This window comes from Nicotiana tomentosiformis, chromosome 2 (genome assembly GCF_000390325.3).
Source record: "Nicotiana tomentosiformis chromosome 2, ASM39032v3, whole genome shotgun sequence".
In the NCBI taxonomy this organism is placed as follows: domain Eukaryota; kingdom Viridiplantae; phylum Streptophyta; class Magnoliopsida; order Solanales; family Solanaceae; genus Nicotiana; species Nicotiana tomentosiformis.
Window position 1 is genome coordinate 54,961,672 of NC_090813.1, and position 20,249 is coordinate 54,981,920.

The following is a 20,249-nucleotide window of genomic DNA, read 5'->3' on the forward strand; positions in this document are numbered from 1 at the left end:
TGCGCAGTCCGTACAATTTTCCGAAGAGTTTTTATGTGAAAAATAGATTAAAATGTGAAATAGAGTTTTAAAAACTCAATTGAGTCCGAGATTTGAGACGTGGGTCCCACTGCCGAATATTTTAATAAATTTTAGATTTCTAACAGTAAAATTAATAAATTCATATGGAATTAATTCCTATAATTCGTATTGAGTATATCAAATTGTTTGTGAATAGATTTGAAGCTTTTGGAGACAAATTTAAAAGGAAAAATTGTGGTCGAGTAATTGATTGAAATTTGCAAAAGGAGGTAAGTGTCGTGGTTAACCTTGACTTGAGGGAATAGAACCCTTAAATTATTTATTATGTGAAATGCATGTGAACGACGTATAGACGAGGTGACAAGTGTCTATACGTCGTGAAATTAATTGTTTGCCTGCTTACTTGAAAAACCATAAATTATTTTAAATAATAAATTAATTATTATAATAATTATTTCTCTCATATTCTTTGCCAAATATTAATTCTTGAATTCCTGCATTAATTGTTACATGCAATTTGAATTATGTGTTTTAATTGTTATTTGACATTTAGCATATTAAATATTAAACTGCCTATTTTCTCCCTGATTTTTATAATAATTTATTATTTGTCATTGTTTGTTTCATAATTAAATCATAATTATTGTATGCTTGTTGTCTTATAATTTTATATTAATTGTTTCATTTATTGAGGAAATTTCTTCTATAAGAATTGATTGAAATGGATATATTGGAGGATCGGGTTGCACGCCGCAATAGACTTATTAAAAAGTCCATATTGGAGGATCGGGTTGCACGCCGCAACAGAATTATTAAAAAATTAATATTAGAGGATCGGGTTGCACGCCGCAACACACTTATTAAAAAGTCTATATATACTTGATTGAAATATATATATGACAGACTTGATTAAAAGGAATATATTGGGAGAGCGGGTTGTACGTTGCAACAGAATTGAATGTGAATATATTGTGAGAGCGGGTCGCACGCTGCAACAGAATTGGTTGAAATAATAATGGATTATGACTGCTGAGTTGGCTTCAATTATTATAAATGAGTTACCTAATTTATTTCTATTATTTGTTGTTATTATTAATATTGCGTACAGGTTAATGTAACTGAACCGCCTTAGCCTCGTCACTACTTCGCCGAGGTTAGGCTCAGCACTTACCAGTACATGGGGTCGGTTGTACTGATACTATACTCTGCACTTCTTGTGCAGATTTTGGAGTTGGTCCCAACGGCGTACCAAAGACTTGCTCGGATTTCAGCTACCAGAGGAGACTTGAGGTATAACTGCATGGCGTCCGCAGTTCTGAAGTCCCCGTCTATTTTACTTTAGCTGTGTGTTTATTTTCAGACAGCTTTATTTTATTCAGACCTTTATTTATATTTATTCTAGAAGCTCGTGCACTTGTGACACCAATTATAAGCTCTACAGAGTGTTTGCTAGAAAGCTTCTAAATACAACTGTCCAGAAATAAGAATAAACAGTGCAAAATGAAAACTTGAAGGTGACTCCGAAGCCTGCGAAAGCAGCAACAGGTTTACCTAGAGTCTCCACAGCAACGACCCGCACAACTACTAACGAACAATACCTAGATCTGCACAAAAATGTGCAGAAGTGTAGAATGACCACACCACAGTGGTGCCCAATAAGTATCAAGACTAACCTCAGTGGAGTAATGACGAGGTAGAGTCGAGACACTCACTAGTCAAATAACCTGTGTCATACTAAAATAATCGAGAATAAATAGCAGTGATATAAACAATAAGGTAGCAAGAACACCACAATTATTACTCCGACAAATAAGAAAGAACACAAGTACAACTAATTAAACAAGTCTTTCACATAAGAACCCTTCAAATAAAATACCCTCCAAATATATATTTCTTTAAATAAGTATCCTTCGAATATAAAACTCTTTCAAATAAATATCTTTAAAAATATAATTCTTCAATTTGAAAGTCACCTTGTAACACCTCATTTTATAATCATCAAATACGGGTCTCAACCCACCTTTATATTTCCACGGTACCTCGTACCCATATTTCTATCACAACTGCACGGACTACTCACGTGCCATGTATAAGGATCCACATGATTAATTTATTCCCAATAAGGTAAGTTTAAAATTTTTAAATCAAGTAGGAAATCAACAAAAGAATGAATTTATTTTAGAAATTATTTGGGCAGAGAAAATAATATTTCAATAAAAACGAAACACCTGATAGTTGCTGATTTGGATGTGAAACTTATAAGAAATAAAGCGTACAACAATCTCTTTTGTTTAAAATAACTTAACCTTAAAAATTAGTAAAAACTAGAAACACAAATCCTCATAGTCTCGTACAAGAGCCAAAGCCAACACATTACAACAAGGAATACAACCACACAATAAAATCAAATAATACATCACAGAAGAACACAAAAATTTACATATCACGAAAAAACAAAATAACCAAAGGCAAGTGCATCCATAGAAAAATATCAACAAAGGGCACTCCCGAGGTACCGCCTCGTAGTCCCAAAAGTAAATATGCAAGACAGGGGGATCTCCCGGAATACCGTTCCGTAGTCCCAAAGTAAATATGCAGGGCAGGGGGATCTCTCGGAATACCGTTCCGTAGTCCCAAAGTAAATATGCAAGGTAGGGGGATCTCCCAGAATACCGTTCCATAGTCCCAAAATAAATATGACTCCAACAACTGCACATCAAGTGCTCACATATCATAAATGGCTCATCAAGTGTTCAAATATTTCAACTTACTACGGAAACCAACAATACATCATTTTCCACAATAAGGAGCCCATGACTCGACTATAATGTGAACAAAAATCTTAATAAAAATACCCGGGAGTGAACAACTCAACAAAATAATATTTCACATAAATTCAAGGTGGCAATCACACCAAATCATCATATAAAAATAATTTCAACAAACATGGATCTAGGCATGACAAATAGAGGATTTAATAAGTGCCAATAATTTCCAACTTAATATATAATGGCGTTTAAGGATTTTAATCAATGAAATTTGCACATATAAACCAAGTACGTACTCGTCACCTCGCGTACATGGTTTTCAATTTACACAATTTATATATAATACTTAATGCCTAAGGGGTATTTCCCCCACTCGAAGTACAAGACACTTACCTCAAACTGCGCTCAATCAGTCAAGTAGTATGTCATTTCCTCGATTTTTCTCACTCCGGTCGACTCGAATCTAATCATAATTAATTATATTCAATCAATACAAATTGTAGGAATAAATTCCATACGAAAATATAAATTTTCTACAAAAATCCGAAATTTAACCCAAAAATCGCCTGTGGGGTCCACATCTCGGAACCCGACAAAAGTTATAAAATATGAACGCTCATTTCGATATAAGTTCAACCATACCAATTTTATCCAATTCCGATAACAACTCGACCTCCAAATCTTAAATTGAACCAAGAGGGGTTTCACAATTTTTTCAACTTAATTCACCGATTAAATGTTAAAAACAACAATGAATTCGGATAATTTAACCAATATTGAGTTAAGAACACTTACCCCGTTATTTCCTCTGAAAATCTCCCAAAAATCGCCTCATCCCGAGCTCCAATCTGTCAAAAAAAAGAAAAATGAGACTTCGTCCCATTTTCAGAACTTAAACTCACTGCCCAGGCTTTTCTTATTCGCGTTCGCGTGACCAGTGTCGCGTTCACGAAAGCCTGACCATGCACAGCATCGTGTTTGCGTTCAAGCTCTCGCGTTCGCGGTAGCCAACTGCCCTCCTTCCTCGCGTTCGCAGTCCAAGCTTCGCGTTCGCAAAGGGTTAATGGTTCAGGGTCCCGGCTTCGCGTTCGCGACCATTACGTCGCGTTCGCGGAAGCTTGACCAGACCTTGCCTCGCGTTCGTGTTCACTGCTTCGCGCTCGTGAAAGTCAAATCCAGCACCCCAAAAATTTCTTCTTCACGAACGCGGGACTTCCTTCGCGTTCGCGAAGAAGGAAACCACACACCAGAATCAGCAGTTCCAAAACAGCTCCAAATGATCCGAAACCACCCCGAAACACACCCGAGACCCCCGGGACCTCAACCAATCATACCAACCAGTCCCATAATACTTTAAGAACTTGCTCGAGGCCTCAAATCACATCGAACAATATCAAAACGACGAATCGCACTTCAAATCAAAAATCTATGAACTTTGAACTTTCAAATTCTATATCTTGTGCCGAAACATGTCAAATCAATTCGGAATGACTTCAAATTTTGCACACAATTCATAAATGACATAACGGACCTATTCCAATTTCCAGAATCGGATTCCGTCCCCGATATCAAAAAGTCAACCCCCCGGTCAAACTTTTCAAAAATTCATCTTTCGTCATTTCAAGCATAATTCCACTACAAACCTCCAAATACTTTTCCAGACACGCTCCTAAGTCCATAATCACCATACGAAGCTTTTGACAACATCAAAATTCCATTCCGGATTCGTTTGCTTAAAAGTCAACTCTTTCCATTTGAACTTCTAAATAAGAATTGTTCTTTTAATTTAATTCTGAATCTTCAGTAAATCAAACTCGACCACACCCACGGGTCATAATACATATTGCGAAGCTACTCGAGACCTTAAGTCACTGAATGAGGCGTACATTTTTAAAACGACAAATCGGGTTGTTATAGTCTGATATACATTTCCTTAGAATTGAGACATGAAACACTGGATGAATAAAGGACAACTCAGGAGGAAGTGCCAAACGATAAGCCACAGGTCCCACTCAGTCTAGTATCTCATACGGTCCTATAAACCTGGGGCTCAACTTGCCTCTTTTCCCAAACCGCATCACACCTTTCATAGGGGAGACTCGCAGGAACACTTTGTCCCCAGTTGTGAACGCTAAATCTCTTCTTCTCTTATCAGCATAAGACTTTTGTCTACTTTGAGCTGCAAGCAATCTCTGTCTGATCAATTGGACCTTGTCCATAGCTTTTTGTACTAGGTCGGGTCCCAATAAGTTAGTATCACCAGCTTCAAACCATCCGATAGGAGAACGATATCTTCTACCATACAATGCTTTGTATGGTGCCATTTGAATACTAGACTGGAAGCTATTGTTGTAAGAAAATTCAGCTAAAGGTAGATAAGCGTCCCAACTACCTCTAAACTCAAGAATGCAAGCTCTTAACATATCCTCCAAGATCTGTATAGTATGTTCAGACTGCCCGTCTGTCTGTGGATGAAATGTAGTGCTAAGATCTACTCGTGTACCCAATGTTTCTTGAAAATATTTCCAAAAGTGTGAGGTAAATTGTGATCCTCTATCAGAGATGATGGATATTGGAACTCCGTGAAGTCGGACAATTTCGTTCATAAATATCTGTACATACCTCACTCCGCCATATATAGTCTTCACTGGCAAAAGGTGTGCTGATTTCGTCAGTCGATCTACAATCACCCATACAGATTCATAACCTCTAAGGGTTCGTGGTAGCCCGGTGACAAAATCCATAGTAATTCTTTCCCATTTCCACTTTGGAATCTCAATTTGTTGTAGTAGTCTTGCGGGTCGCTGATGCTCAGCCTTGACCTGCTGACAAGTCAAACAACTAGAAACAAAGTTAGCAACATCTTTCTTCATACCTTCCCACCAATAGAATTGCTTCAGGTCTTGGTACATTTTTGTGGATCCAGGATGTATGGTGTATTTAGAGTTGTGGGCTTCTTCAAGAATAGAATGTCTCAACCCATCTACGTCTGCTACACATAGCTTGTCCCCCATTCGAAGCACACCATCACTTTCAACAATTATATCCTTGCTTTTACCAGCTAAGGCCTCATCTCTGTATTTGCATAATCGCTCATCCTCATATTGGGTGGCCTTAATGCGCTCAACTAATGAAGACTTAGCCTGAGCACAAGCCAACAATGCCTCTGAATTTCCGACACTAAATCTGATACCTGTATCTTCTAGTCTCTGAATATCTTTGGCCAAAAGTCTCTTTGCAGGAGCTATATGTGCCAAACTCCCCATAGATTTTCTGCTCAATGCATCAGCCACCACATTGGCTTTTCCAGGATGATACAAAATAGAACAGTCATAGTATTTGAGTAGTTCCATTCATCAGCGTTGCCGAAGATTCAGATCTCTATGCTGAAAGATATACTTCAGACTTTTATGGTCAGTATAAATCTCACAAGTTTTGCCATATAGGTAATGCCTCCAAATTTTTAGAGCAAATACCACTGCAGCCATCTCCAAATCATTTGTAGGATAGTTTTGCTCGTGCTTTTTCAATTGTCTCGAAGCATAAGCTATAACACGACCATTTTGCATGAGAACACATCCTAATCCCACCCTCGAGGCGTCACAGAATACTGTAAATCCTCCAGAACCTAATGGTAAGGCTAATATTGGTGCTCTGCTCACATTCCTCCGTCCACTGAAACTTTACATTTTTCTGTGTTAGCTTAGTCAGTGGCGCTGCTATTCTGGAGAAATCCTGCACAAAACGCCTGTAATAGCCTGCTAAGCCTAAAAAGCTGCGAATCTCTATAGGAGAAGTAGGTCTGGGCCATTTCTGCATAGCTTCGGTCTTCTTAGGGTCTACCATAATTCCATCTTTGGATATCACATGCCCCAAAAATGATACTGAGTCTATCCAAAGTTCACACTTCAAGAACTTAGCATAAAGCCGATGTTCTCGCAATGTCTGCAACACAGTCCTGAGATAATCCTCGTGTTCTCCTTGGCTACGAGAATATATCAGGATATCATCAATAAATACTATTACAAATCTATCCAGAAACGGCTTGAACACCCTATTCATTAAATCCATGAATGCAGCTGGAGCATTAGTCAGTCCGAAAGGCATCACAAGGAACTCATAGTGCTTGTATCGAGTTTTAAAAGTAGTCTTAGAAATATCTTCATCTTTGATTCTAAGCTGATGATAACCAGAACGGAGGTCAATCTTTGAAAAGTGGGCAGCTCCTTGTAACTGATCAAACATGTCATCTATACGAGGCAAAGGATATTTATTGTGTATTGTTATCTTGTTCAACTGCCTATAGTCAATGCATATTCTCAGGGATCCGTCTTTCTTCTTTACGAACAGTACTGGTGCACCCCATGGAGATATACTCGGTATGATAAAACCCTTATCTAACAAATCTTGCAGTTGTTGTTTTAGCTCCTTTAACTCTGTTGGTGCCATCCGATATGGCGGTATTGATATGGGTTGTGTGTCAGGTGGCAAATCAATACCAAAATCTATTTCTCGTACTGGAGGCAATCCTGGTAATTCCTCGGGAATTACATCAGAATATTCTCTCACTACTGATACATTTTCTATACTAACTGTTTCCTTTCTTGTGTCATTTACAATAGCTATGAGACCCAAGCAACCTTTCTTCAGCAGTCGTTGAGCCTTCATAAAAGATACAAATTTGCAATTCTCTGGAACCTGACCCCCTTTTAGAGCAAAACTAGGTTCGTTTGGTATCTCAAACTTGACTATCTTTACATGACAATCGACGATAGCATAGCAGGAAGATAATCAATCCATTCCCATCAGCATGTCAAAGTCAATCATATCAAGTACAATAAGGTCAGCTAGAGTATCTCTACCATCAACCGAATCTAACAAGCACGATACACGTATTCAGCTAATAGAGACTCTCCAACAGGAGTAGCAACTAGAAAAGGGTCATTCAATAGCTCAGGTTGTCTACTAAACCTCAAAGCAAAGTACGAGGACACATAGGAGTGAGTAGATCCCGGATCAATCAACGCAAGTGCATCAAATGAACAGACAGAAAGTCTACATGTAACCACAATATTCGAGGCCTGAGCATCCTGCCTAGTAAATGCAAAAACTCTCGTCTGACCTCTACCAGCATTCCCGTGTCCTTGATTCATAGTAGCACGATCTCCAGCACCTCGACCTCTATTTCTTGTACTTATAGCACCTGAAGTATTACGAGTAGTCTGAGTAGGTGCAACTGACTGAATAGAAGCCTGGTTGAAATTTCTCGGAGGCTGAGGGCAATCCCTCAAGTGATGTCCCAACTGGCTACACCGAAAGCACACTCGAGTTAGAATACGACATTGGCCCAAATGTGATCTACCACAGGTCTGGCAGACTGGAGTAGTGGCATATATCTGCCCAGAATTATGATGTCCAGAAGATGATGGTCCCCTATTACCCTGTCTGGAATGTGGTATGTATGTGGACTGTGAAGACGAGTGTGTCCCTGTCTGAGAACCCTGTTGTTGTTGTCCCTGATTTCCTGCTCTTCGATTTTCACTAAAACCGACACCGAAAGACCCTCATGTCATGGCCTTTTTTACGTAAATCACTAGTTGCACGCTCCTCAAGTCCCTTGGTTTCAATCTTTCTAGTAAGGTCGACTGCATCAGAGTAGGATAAAGTCTTCATCTGTGGGGCTACTACAGTGTATAGACGACCAACCAATCCATCAACAAACCTCTGAACTCGAGATTCTTCGGTAGGCACTAAGTAAGGGGCATATCTAGCCAACTTACAAAACTTGGTGTTATATATTGACACATCCATATCTGGAGTCTGAACCAATCTCTCAAAGTCTCTAGCATATTTTTGCATCAGGTTGTCCGGAAGAAAATGATTCATGAACAATTTAGTGAATTCGTCTCATGTCAGTGGTGCTGCTCCTGCTGGCCTTCCTAGCAATACAGTTTCATACCATGTGTTGGTCATATCCTCTAGTTTGTATGATGCGAGCTCTACAACTCTCTCACTAGAACATCCTAGAGCACGTAATGCCTTGAGTGTCCCATCCAAGAAACTTTGAGGATCTGCTGAATTATCAGAACCTGTGAATTTTGGTGATTTCAATTTCAGGAACTCTTATAGGGATACTTCCTTATTCCCGAAAGTCTAAGTCTGTGCAGGTGCTTATGTCTGTAAAGTAGCCTGAGGAGCTGAACTTCCACCCTGAGTAGGCACCAATGCCTCTAACACATTCAATAATCTTGCCACTGCGTCTGCAGGTAAGGCAACAATAGGCACAACAGTTGGCACTGGTGGTGGAGCGTCCTGAACTCCATGCCCTTGCACTTGATCTGGCATAGCAGCTTGGGGTTGACCCATGTTTCCAATTTCAGGTTGAGGGGCAATTTGTCTTCTAGTTTGATGAACGCCAACTTGACCGCCACCCCGGGTAGCATCACGTCCAGCAGATGAGGGTGTGCGTGTCCTAGCCATCTGCGAAAGAAATATTCCAAAGTCAATCTCAAGTTATCTCAACGCACGATCAAAGAATGAAAGAAGAGAAAATATTCCTAGATGTTCAGTAGCCTCAAGATCATAAGTATGGGCGCCTACATACCCATGAACAAGACTCTACTAAACATTGCTCCATGACTCGGGACTTAAATCCTAAGCTCTGATACCAACTTTGTCACGACCCAATTTAGGATCGTGACCAGCGCTTAGGAGCAAGTGCTCCCAAGTAAGCCTCATCGGTATTTTACAAAGAATCGGGCAGAGTTTTCCCTGTTTTGGACTATCTAAAAAGTTTTCCTGTCTCAAAATCAACAACCAACCATCCTAATATCAAACTAAATAATCGACAACTTATCAATTAACCAAAACAAGTCTCCACCATTACTAATCAACCCACTAACAACCAGAAATACTAATTTATCTCCAACTTTGATAATAAAAAACGATACTCAACATAAGACTATAATAACAAAAGAATACTCATGACACTAAAATATTGACTATGGAGCGACTCTAAGAGTTCAAAGAAAGACCATAACAATAAATAAAATCTCCGCCCACACGAACAAGTGCGAGACTCACCAAGAACTATCAACCTAGGCGCTCTAATTAATGAAATCCTCGCCTGCGTCAACTGCTGTCTCTGTAAAAAAAAATTAGCGGGGAATGAGTCGCTAGCTCAGTGAATAATAACACTTAACCACAACCGTTTTTATTGGGGACAAGTCAGAAAGCATGCTAGTATCTCACACAGAAATAACATAAAAATGCCCTTTCAGAAACAATAAATAATTTTCAGTCTCATCATACTTTTCTTATAGTATAATACAATTAACAATTCAGTAATAAGTTCGGTAACCACTGTATAATATCAATATTCACATTTGGAAGGTTTCAATATACGGATCATGTAATCGGTATAACTGTAGACTTCTTCGTAAGAAGTCAAATATAACGGTAGTCCCTAGTCGAGGAAAATCGGTAACGTTATGCTAGTTCTACCTTCCCACAAGCGAGGGTTATAATGGTAATCGGTAATTACAAGGTGCACCAGGTCTAACGAACCCGCTGTTAGCTAACGGATCCTTCAAAGTCTACTCCCATTTATACTTGTCTTTGTATCCGTATATACTCATAGAAAAATATTTTAAAACAATATAGGGCATGTCGGTTCTTATCAAATCATGTAATTTCATTTCGATAACAGTAAATTCAAGTAACGGTAAAGCATATCTTATGACAACAAGGATATTTAAAACAACTGTAATCATGTCAAAAATCTATTCGGTATCATATCGAGTAAAAGACTTGTCCCATATGCAACTCAAAATAATCGGTAACATATTCATAATAGAAATCATGTGTAAATCATGCAAGTTATGAAAATACAAATTGCGGTAAGATTACTACTCACAGTACTCGTGCCGAAATACCAAATGCTTCACCTCGAGCAATTCGTACAACTTCCTCCAATCAATCTATAATTACATAATATCGATCTCATGTTAATTTTCTTGTTTAGGCTAAATCCATCACTAGTTTAGAATACCCAATCCCCCAAGTTTTATATTTAACTCTTAATTCGCCGAATTATAGTTACCCATATATGAGTAATTACTAATCTATCAACTCCAACCTATTCATATAATATACTCAGTTAATTTAAGAAAAAGTCTCATGAATTTCTCCAAATTTTCTTAGCTTTATCTTTCAAATTCTTAATCCAATTCCAAAATTATATTTACTCAGCCCTATCAGAATTATGTATATAAAATTCCATTGTCTTAAAAGAGGAGAAATACATGTAACTACCTGGAGTGTATTGCTGAAACCCAAGGAATTGTATGCCAAAGATTAGATGAAACACGATCTTCGGCGCTAAAGAAACACCCGAGACTCTCTTTCTTTTGTTTTTCCCGTCCGATGCTTTCTTCCTTTCCTTCTAGGGATTTTTCTTTCTTTTGTTTTTCTCGTTCAATGCTTTCTTCCTTTCCTTCTAGGGATTTTTCTTTTTTTCTTTTCTTCTGAAACCGTTGCTTCTGTCTGCGTTTCCCCTTCCCCTAATCCCTTTCAATTTGGCAGATAGATGTTTGTTTTGATTTTTGTTTTTTTTTTCTAACCCTCGTAACTTGTGTCACGTTATTGGGCTAAGCCCACTTGTATTCTTTCTTCTTTTTGTTTTGTTTATTTAGTTTTTTTTTTTTTTTGTAGTTAGTTTCTTATAATTATTATAATTATTATTATTATTATTATGCTAATGACCAATACACCATTATAAAAAAAATATAGGGTATTACGCACAAGTACTTACATTTCTCCTACCATCCTAACATAACACACACACTTGCAACAGAAATATTTTTCTAATGCAAGTCACTGGAAGTAATTAGACAGCATTGTTTAACTCTCAGGATCAGAGAAATACACAGGGCTATCCAAATCGCCCATTTGTGCAGAAGCGAATGACTCAGAACTATCAACACTTGAGAGGGAGGAAGGCGATCCATCAGAGTCCGACATCCCTCCATCATGCATAATGAGGTGTTCATCATCAATCTCCGATGTATCTGATCCAGAACCACCTAGGAGAAGCTTGTTTATCGCTCCTTTTGCAGTTTCCGTGAACCATTCGTCCTCAGGTAGGGCACTGATAAAGAAAAGACATATTCAATGATGAGCATACGCCTAAGGAAGGTGAAAAGCAGTAAGCTAAGTGAACAAGGTATACCTTTGTGGATCTATGCCCCTGGCAGAAAACGTCCTGACTGCACGTGCAACTATGTCTGACGCTATTTGATGCACTTGCCTGGATGGATAGCCAGCAAATCGTGCAATTTCAACAGTGAAGTGCATGTCAAGAATTAACTGTCGAACAAAAAGTTGATATCAAGATAGGGAGAAGGTGTTATCATAACCTATAGAAAATCAAAATACTTGCTTAAAAAGGGAGTATTTCGTGTTGAATATCAGAAATCTGAATGTTAACATAGAAATACCCCGGTCTAAGACTAAGGTATCATTTTGGTATTTCACCAAAGTTAACGGCTAATGGGAGAATACTTTAAGGTCTTAACTGTTGAACTAACCAATTAACATCTTACACTGATTGGGCTAAACCGCTAAAGTAATAAGGGCATGGACAAGATACCCTCATTTTCAAACACCTATATACCCAGAGAGTTACTTTCAGAAAAAGGTAAGATATTAATCACTGTCCTATTCCCAACTACATATCCTTGAGAAATGTCCATTCAGGAATTTCTCTACAGTTGAGGACTTGAATCTGCAATAGAGCCATACAATTTATTCTGTTGTGCTACTCTTCATACAGAGTTCAAATTAAACAAAGTTATAACAGCTCCTACACACCATTCTGAATTGAATGAAAAACTCGGGAAGTAGGCTTGATGACAGGTGATAAGGAGGGGAAAACTAAAGAAGAAATTGTGCTACACTGTATTATATTTGAGGTAGTACAGCTAAAGACAAGGTAGTAGATAAAACAAAATACCTGCTGCAAACCCAGCGGCTGCAGAGGAGCCGACTCATCCTCTAGAACACTCCAAAATTCTTGTTCATCAGACAACCATATTACCACAGTCTCAGTCAGCCGGGCAAGCAAAACCTTCTGTATCTTCTCTCTTCCTAGAAGAACATCTCCTGCCACAGTTGCTAATTGCTGCAGCTTACCAAATAATGCCTACATATTTGAACAGTGAAGTATTTTATAAGGTTCTCATTTAGCAGAAACTCTTGAAAGCACTCCAGAAAAAATTGCAGAACATTAGAACTTGGGCAGGTTGATAAGAACTGTCAAACAGTTCTAAATGACCATCAGAGAGACCACATAAATCTATGTTTTCAGAGCATAATGCTTCAAATTTCAAATCCCAGGGAGCACCCCCTGCTTGAGCTTTATAATGAAGCCTAACAAGCATCAGCTGAATAATTTGATGAATGGTTGTCTAATAAAAACAAAATAAAAAGATTCTCCTTATGTTGCTGCTATAAAGCAGTGATAGGTGACAAGCAGAAAAAACTGGAGCTGAAGGTTTTGAAAGTGGAGTTACATACTAACAGGAACATAAATGATGAACCAGAAACTCAATAGAAGAAGCATTAATTCACTTGGGATAAAGGAAAATTACACATTCAGTTCTTCCAATTCACAAAAAGGAAAACTAAATTAATCTCGCACCATTTTAACGAAGGGGAAAAAGAAGTGAACAAACTAAAATGGGCAAAAGAATTAGCTAGGGTGTGCTATTCACAGCACGAATTAGTAAGGATCATTTTGGGAACTAGGACAAAAGGGAATTACAGTACCTGAAATGGCAATGAAGGAAGCGGATCGGTGTGCCAAATTGTATCTTCCCTGACACCACTCAAATAAATCTGTGCATCTAATCGTGCATCACCATCTCTTGAGTATATGAAATTAACAACATATTGTTGACAGAAATTATCTCTAAGTTTGTCCAGCGAATGCTGAAGTTGACGCCTCCAGTCCTTGAGCTCTACGGTATTGTTTGCGGCAGGCATCATATTTTCAGAACCCACTTCCTTGCTTTCATTTAGAACATTCCAAATTCTAGATACAACCATAGGCAATAGTTCCTCAGCAATGGTAAATGCAGTTCCCAATAGAGCAAGCTGCTCAGAGTCTGTTTCAGCTCTAAAAAGAACAGGTTCTTTCAGCTCTGTGAGATTGTCATCCTCAGAGAGTCCAGGTAGACCTTTAATCAATGCATCCACATACTTGTCAAAAAGATGTGAAATTCTGGTCAATATGTTAGCTCCAAAATGTAGAATGACTAACTGGGTGAGCTTCTCCACTATTTCCTGCAAAAGAGGAGAAAGTTGCTGAACAAATTATTATTAAGCCATCATTAAACGAAACAGACACCTGATGCACTGTTATTGTTCTTTTGTCCTTTTTCATATGTTGCAGTTCAAAGCAATCTCAAAAATCAATCTTTGCTCCTACTTGAGCAGTGAAAAATACTTGAGATATCTATTTAAGTGGCACAACATCGTAGGTCATCCTAATATTGCAGCTAGCAGAATCCAGCAGAAAGAGAAAGAAATCATGTGCCAAGAAAGAGAAAGAAATCACACACTTATTCATATATACTGCACTATTGTAAATAGTAGTTGCGCCACCATGCTGAATATGCAGCTATAAGTATGTTACATACAGGACATGGCTCTTTTTCTCCCTTCTTCACCTGCAAAGCAGAAAGGTTCTTTGACAGAGTGGCACTTCCATTTTTTATACTATTTTCTGCTCAAGAAATATTTGTTTTCTTGGACCAAGTAGACACTTTTTAGACCCCAAGGTTCTTCCTATTTCTGCTAATGAATCAAGTAGTTGAATATACAAGAGTGTGTGTGTGTGTGTGCGAGCGAGAGAAAGAGAGAGAGAGAGAGAGAGAGGGGGGGGGGAGAGAAAGAATGAAGAGAATAAAGCATCTGGATTTGATCTACCAGTCTCTCGACAGATTCAGCTGTCTAGAAAGGCCAATCATGGAGAGTTGACAAGACCATCAAGAAGATCTGGGTGATGATCCCTGCAGTTACTTTTTGGTGCTAGTGGAATGAAAGGAATCATAGATGTTTTTATGGGATCTCAACTCCAACTCACTCTCTTAAAGCTAGATGTCTGCTTAACCTTTTTTGCTGGACTAACTTAACTGTAATTAGCTCTGATCTATTTTTCGATTTTGTTAGTTCCCTAATGTTTTGACTGACACAATGTAAAGGGGCTAACAAACTAGTATTTTTGTGTTCTGGTGCTTTTGTTCTTCGGTAACTTTGCATCTTCTTGATGCCTTTTATTAATGAAACACCTTAGTTCATCTTTTAAAAAAAAAAAGGACAATCATGGAGGTCTATAAAAAGAACATTATAGGTTACAAATTGCTTAATATTCTTGCAAGAATACGCAAACCAATAAGCCAAGTTATGCAGAAGAACTTGCAATACAACTATAACAAGAGGAAGGAAGTCTTTATCGAGGGGAATCAGAAAACAAGGGGATGTAGGAAGGAGGGCAAATTGTGCAAACTAAAATGGCACTGTGCACTTCGTCAAGCTAAGTGCACTGAGATACAGTATTAACACGTAAGCAATCAGATGATCGGACATTAATAATAAGGATTGAGACCTTACTTTGACTACATATATGAATCTCATTCCACTTTCAACAAGCAGAGTATCAGATGTAGTTGCGAATGTAGATAAAGGAGATGCAAAGCGAGGTGATAAAGGCTTCCCTTCATCACTTGAAGCAAAATCAAGAACCGCTTTTCTGGCTCGTATGAAGTTCAACTCAAGGACTTCTTCCATATATGGGCGCAAAAGTACCAAGAGTAATTTCGATAGTTTAAGGCCCTGTTTCTCCAAGGCATTACAGTGATTAAGACTGGCCTGAGCACAAACACTTGCGGCATGTAAAGCAGGAGCTCCATCAGAAGGCGGTGCATGTTCTTTAACCAACCGTACAAAGTATTCAATTTCCCTTTCTGCCCACTGAATAATTCTGTTGCTATAAACAGGATTGTCACCAAACATCGTGCCGGATTCCTTAGTAGTCAAAGAAATGGTAGAGAATACAAGGTTAGACAATGTAGCCGAATAAGTCTCGGGATAACAAGGACAAAGGGGCAGGAAAGCCTCAATACTTTTCTGGAGACGAGATCTGTACGACTTAATAAGTAGCTGATGTGCCAAAGAACCTTTCCCGAGCTTAAGCAAACCAGACAAGGCCTTCTTAAGTTCGACAATACCAATTGAGGGTCGTTCTGTGATCTCAACCAGCTGATTCTCGAGCATCTTTTTTCTTTTAGACAAAGCAGACTTAAATAATGATGGTTCAGTAGATGAAGTGTCTCCTGAACTTTTCAGCTCAGGATGACTTCTTTCTTTAGCATCTATTGCCTCTATTGCTTCTTCAATCTTGTGCTCGGCTAGAAGAACATCAATATTCTCCAAGAATAACACGTTTTCATCTTCCATGGCATTCATGAGGGTATCACCATAATCAGAGCTTTGAAGACTTTCATTAGCTTCTTGGACATCACCACTAGCTCGGCTCCATTCATCCAGTTCTCTACATACACCATTCATGAGATCTTGAACAAGAATCCCCTGGGCTGATATATGCTTTCTAAGCTCATTGAGCTCATGTTCTGTTTCCACAACTTCCTCAGACAATCTACAATGACAACAACAGATTAGAAGTTAACCTTTGCACACATGTACCATAACATGGATTCAGTTACAGTTGTGTATCTGATAAGAGTGTATATAAGTATCTGATACGCTTTTGGCCAATCATTCAGTGTATTTTAAAGAATCTGCAGACAGGACCCATATCCAAGTTGCACCCGTTTGGCATGGGTATATCAAGGCAAATGAAAAACACATACTCCCTCCGTTTCAAAAAGAATGAACTTGTTTCCTTTTTAGTCAGTTTCAAAAAGAATGAACCCTTTCTAAATTTGGAAACAATGTAACTTTAAAATTCCCCTTTTACCCTAGATGAGATGATTTATAGCCACACAAATATCTATGGATTGTTTCAGACCACAAGTTTCAAAGTATTCTCTTTTTTCTTAGACTTCGTGCCCAGTCAAATAGGCATAAACTAATTGAAACGGAGGGAGTATAACATAGATCAGGAGATGATAAATTGAAGGTGATCAGTAGAAAAAAACAAGTACATAATGCATAAAGCAGCTCAATGCAAAAAATAGCCAGTAACGCAAAAAAGAACAGCTGGACATGCAATGTTCAGAACGCCTAAATGCAAGTAATCAGTCGACCTAAATCTATGGAGATTGTTAACACCATCCACATTATCATCTAGAGATGGTAAGTTGAACAGTTAGTAACTTTCTCTTTCAATGTGCTTTTGCATCTCTTCCTTGTGTTTTTGTCGATAAGAAACTATGTCGTGTAGCCTTCTCCAATATAAAGGATCCCATAATAATTAGGAACATAAGAAGAGCAATGTGATGCTAGCACGTAAAGCTTTCGTTATTGGTGTTAGCACCACTTCTGATCAAAATTGATAATGGAACCACTAGATTTTGTTAAATCCAACTGTTATTCTGTTAAATTAACTCTTATTATCCTTCTTTAAATATTTTAAAAAAAATATAACTAACGAACAAACAACAAAACAAAAAAAAAATAGAAGGTTACCTATAAGAAGGGAAACATGAAACAGGGGCCAAAGTGCATTTTTCCAATTAAATATTAGATATCTTCTAATTCTTTGCTTATAACCACTGTTTAGACTGATTTATCTCCCCACTTTCTGCTTCTTACCGTTTCTCCTTCCATGTTTGAGACACGTCATCGAACAACAAAAGTTCTCACTAATTAACCCCCCCCCCAAACCAAAGAAACAAAAAACAAAGAGGGAGCTCTTAGAACCAATAGATGGAAAGACAAGTCTATTTCCTATACAGTTCTAAGCAAGGATTCTCAGTACAAGAGACTATATAACATCAAGAGAAAACTAATAAATAGTGCACACAGTTGGGTTGCTTTTGGTCCTTCTAGACATGGGAAATGTGTCCATGTGCTACCGACATGAACTCAATGTCAGACTCAAGTATGACTCCAAATACATAGACTAACAGATAGTTTTCATTACCTCCGAGCTGCGAAAGGATGCATTACACTATTTCACATCTCTTTGAGGTGGTAGTACCTGTATTTTACCTAAGATGATGCACGTTTACTCATCTAGTGCAAAGTTTTAAGATAGCTTTTTCTATTGTATCCGTGTAAGTTTTAAGTTTTCAACAGAATGGTAACCGCAGCTTCCATATGAAAGTCAGAAAACACGGTTTGTGAAGACGTCGCAAGAAATGATGAAACAGAATAATCTTCAACCCACTTTTGGTCTAGTAAAAGAGTTTCATCAACCAATACCTCAAGAAGGCCAAGCACTTTGTTCGGGTATTACCACACAAGTTCTCCACCGCATCCTTCAAATCCAAAAGCTCAAAGCAGATTTTCCTAATTCCCTGCACAACTCGGAACATTAAACTGGGTAACCACAATAAAAGACAAAAATGACGAATCAACAAGCACCCTGGAAATAGTGGAAAATATAGATTTCTTTGATTTCACATGTGAAAGAAAGCAAGACACCATCATATCCCAACTAGAGAAACTTAAACCACGGTCTAGAGACAACTATATTGCAGGGCTCCAAAATATATTCTCAGTAAATTCCAACACTAATTATCATTTCCCCCATGAGCTATTGGAAAATTAATGGAAACAGAAATGGAGAAAGGCAAGAAGCATAGCAGGACTACCTTCAAAACGTTCCTACTCAAGGAAATGGAGTATGCATATTTGGGAACAAAACAAAAATGCATGACCATAAAACTTCAGGAAGACGTAAGCCTAATATCAGACAGACTATTTCAACATTTCACAATAGCACCACAGTTTTACCTCCGGCACTCAAAAAATTAACCTAGAAAATCAAATTGAATTTGAACTCCCAAAATAAAAGTTCAGTTCCTCTTCAGCAAGCACAACTAGGCTTTTGCTTGAAATATGGACACCCCAAGAAACTAAACAAAATAAGAATTTCAAAAAATAAGGAGCACCTACAGAAACTCACAAATTTAGCTCAGAAAACAGATCAACCTCAAGAAAGGAATAAACAAACTTGCACGTTTCATCAAAGCACCAAAATTTAACTTCCAGCACTTGAAGTCCATGAAAACTAAAGAACACCCAGATGAGTAGTCACAAATTTGGTTCAGAATATTGATCAAAATTTAAAACACACACACACACAACGATAAGAGCAGTTGAATTTGCTAGCACACTTAATTTCTCAGCAATGAACCAAAATGGGGGTGAAACGGAAGTAGAGGAGAGAGAGAGAGAGTACTTTTTCAGTTTTGGATTGGTAAATGGAGTCGATCTTGGATTGGGGGGTCACACTTTCGATACATGGGAAATCATCTTCTTCTTCACTGCTTTCCATCCTCATTTTTCCTGTTACAGCGACAACAGACCCCCAAACTCCCAGTAGATTTTCCGCTTTGCAGCTGTTGAAAATGGGAAATGAAGAGAGAGACAGAGTTCACTGGACTTCACTTGAAATCAGCATTCGAAATAACTAGCCTTTCTATATAAGCGAGTTGACTGTTGAGGTTCTCTCTCTTTTTTCTTTTCTTTTTTTTTGTTTGGGGAAGAGGGGAGGAGGGAAGGCTTGCTTGCAAATGGAGATTTTGTGAAACAAAACTATGTTTAGCGCATACATAATTTATAATTGCCTATTATTTGCATTAACTTTACTTTATCTCCATTTGTGAAATAAAACTTACTCCCTCCGGTCCACCTTAAGGGTCTGTTTCGAAAGCCACCCGCTAATTGGAATTGGTGTAATTACTATGGTAGTAATAACACAGCCTAATAATTACAACGATTTGTTTGTTTGTTATAGCATAATTACATTGTAATTACAAATGTGTTGTTTGGTTGCATAAGTTAATTACACAGTTAAATTAAATTTTAAATGAAATAATTATCAAAATTTAAAAGTTAATATAATAAATATATGTCTATAAATAATTTTTATAAGTATAAATAATATTAGATTTGATATTTAAGATGCATATTTTTTCTTCAATATACACTAATTAGTAATCATATATTTATAATTAATATTGTAAAAATAATTGATATATATTTCTAACTTAATAATAAATAGTTTAATTATTTATAACAACTAAAAACATACGTTTTGTAAGAACATCATGGAATGCATGTTTGATAAAATAAATTGATATTTATAAATATAATGTCATAACATTATGCAAATGTTTGACAAAATTATCTATCAATTCTAACTAAAAAATGAACAACATATAATGTGAAATAACAAGTTAATATTACTAAAACAAGTAAATTGGAACC

General features: G+C 37.6%; 1 protein-coding gene across 1 annotated transcript; it reads right to left on the bottom strand.

Annotated features, from left to right (window-relative positions):
• Positions 1-11,562: 11,562 nt before the first annotated feature.
• LOC104108718 (exocyst complex component EXO84C) lies at positions 11,563-19,546 on the bottom strand. The gene is made up of 7 exons (XM_009617822.4): positions 19,219-19,546; positions 18,237-18,331; positions 15,462-16,506; positions 13,617-14,132; positions 12,802-12,990; positions 12,019-12,155; positions 11,563-11,937 (listed from the first exon to the last, which is right to left on the bottom strand). The coding sequence occupies exons 1-7, from the start codon at positions 19,318-19,320 to the stop codon at positions 11,691-11,693; spliced, it is 2,331 nt and encodes a 776-aa protein (XP_009616117.1). The 5' UTR covers positions 19,321-19,546; the 3' UTR covers positions 11,563-11,690.
• Positions 19,547-20,249: the final 703 nt, after the last annotated feature.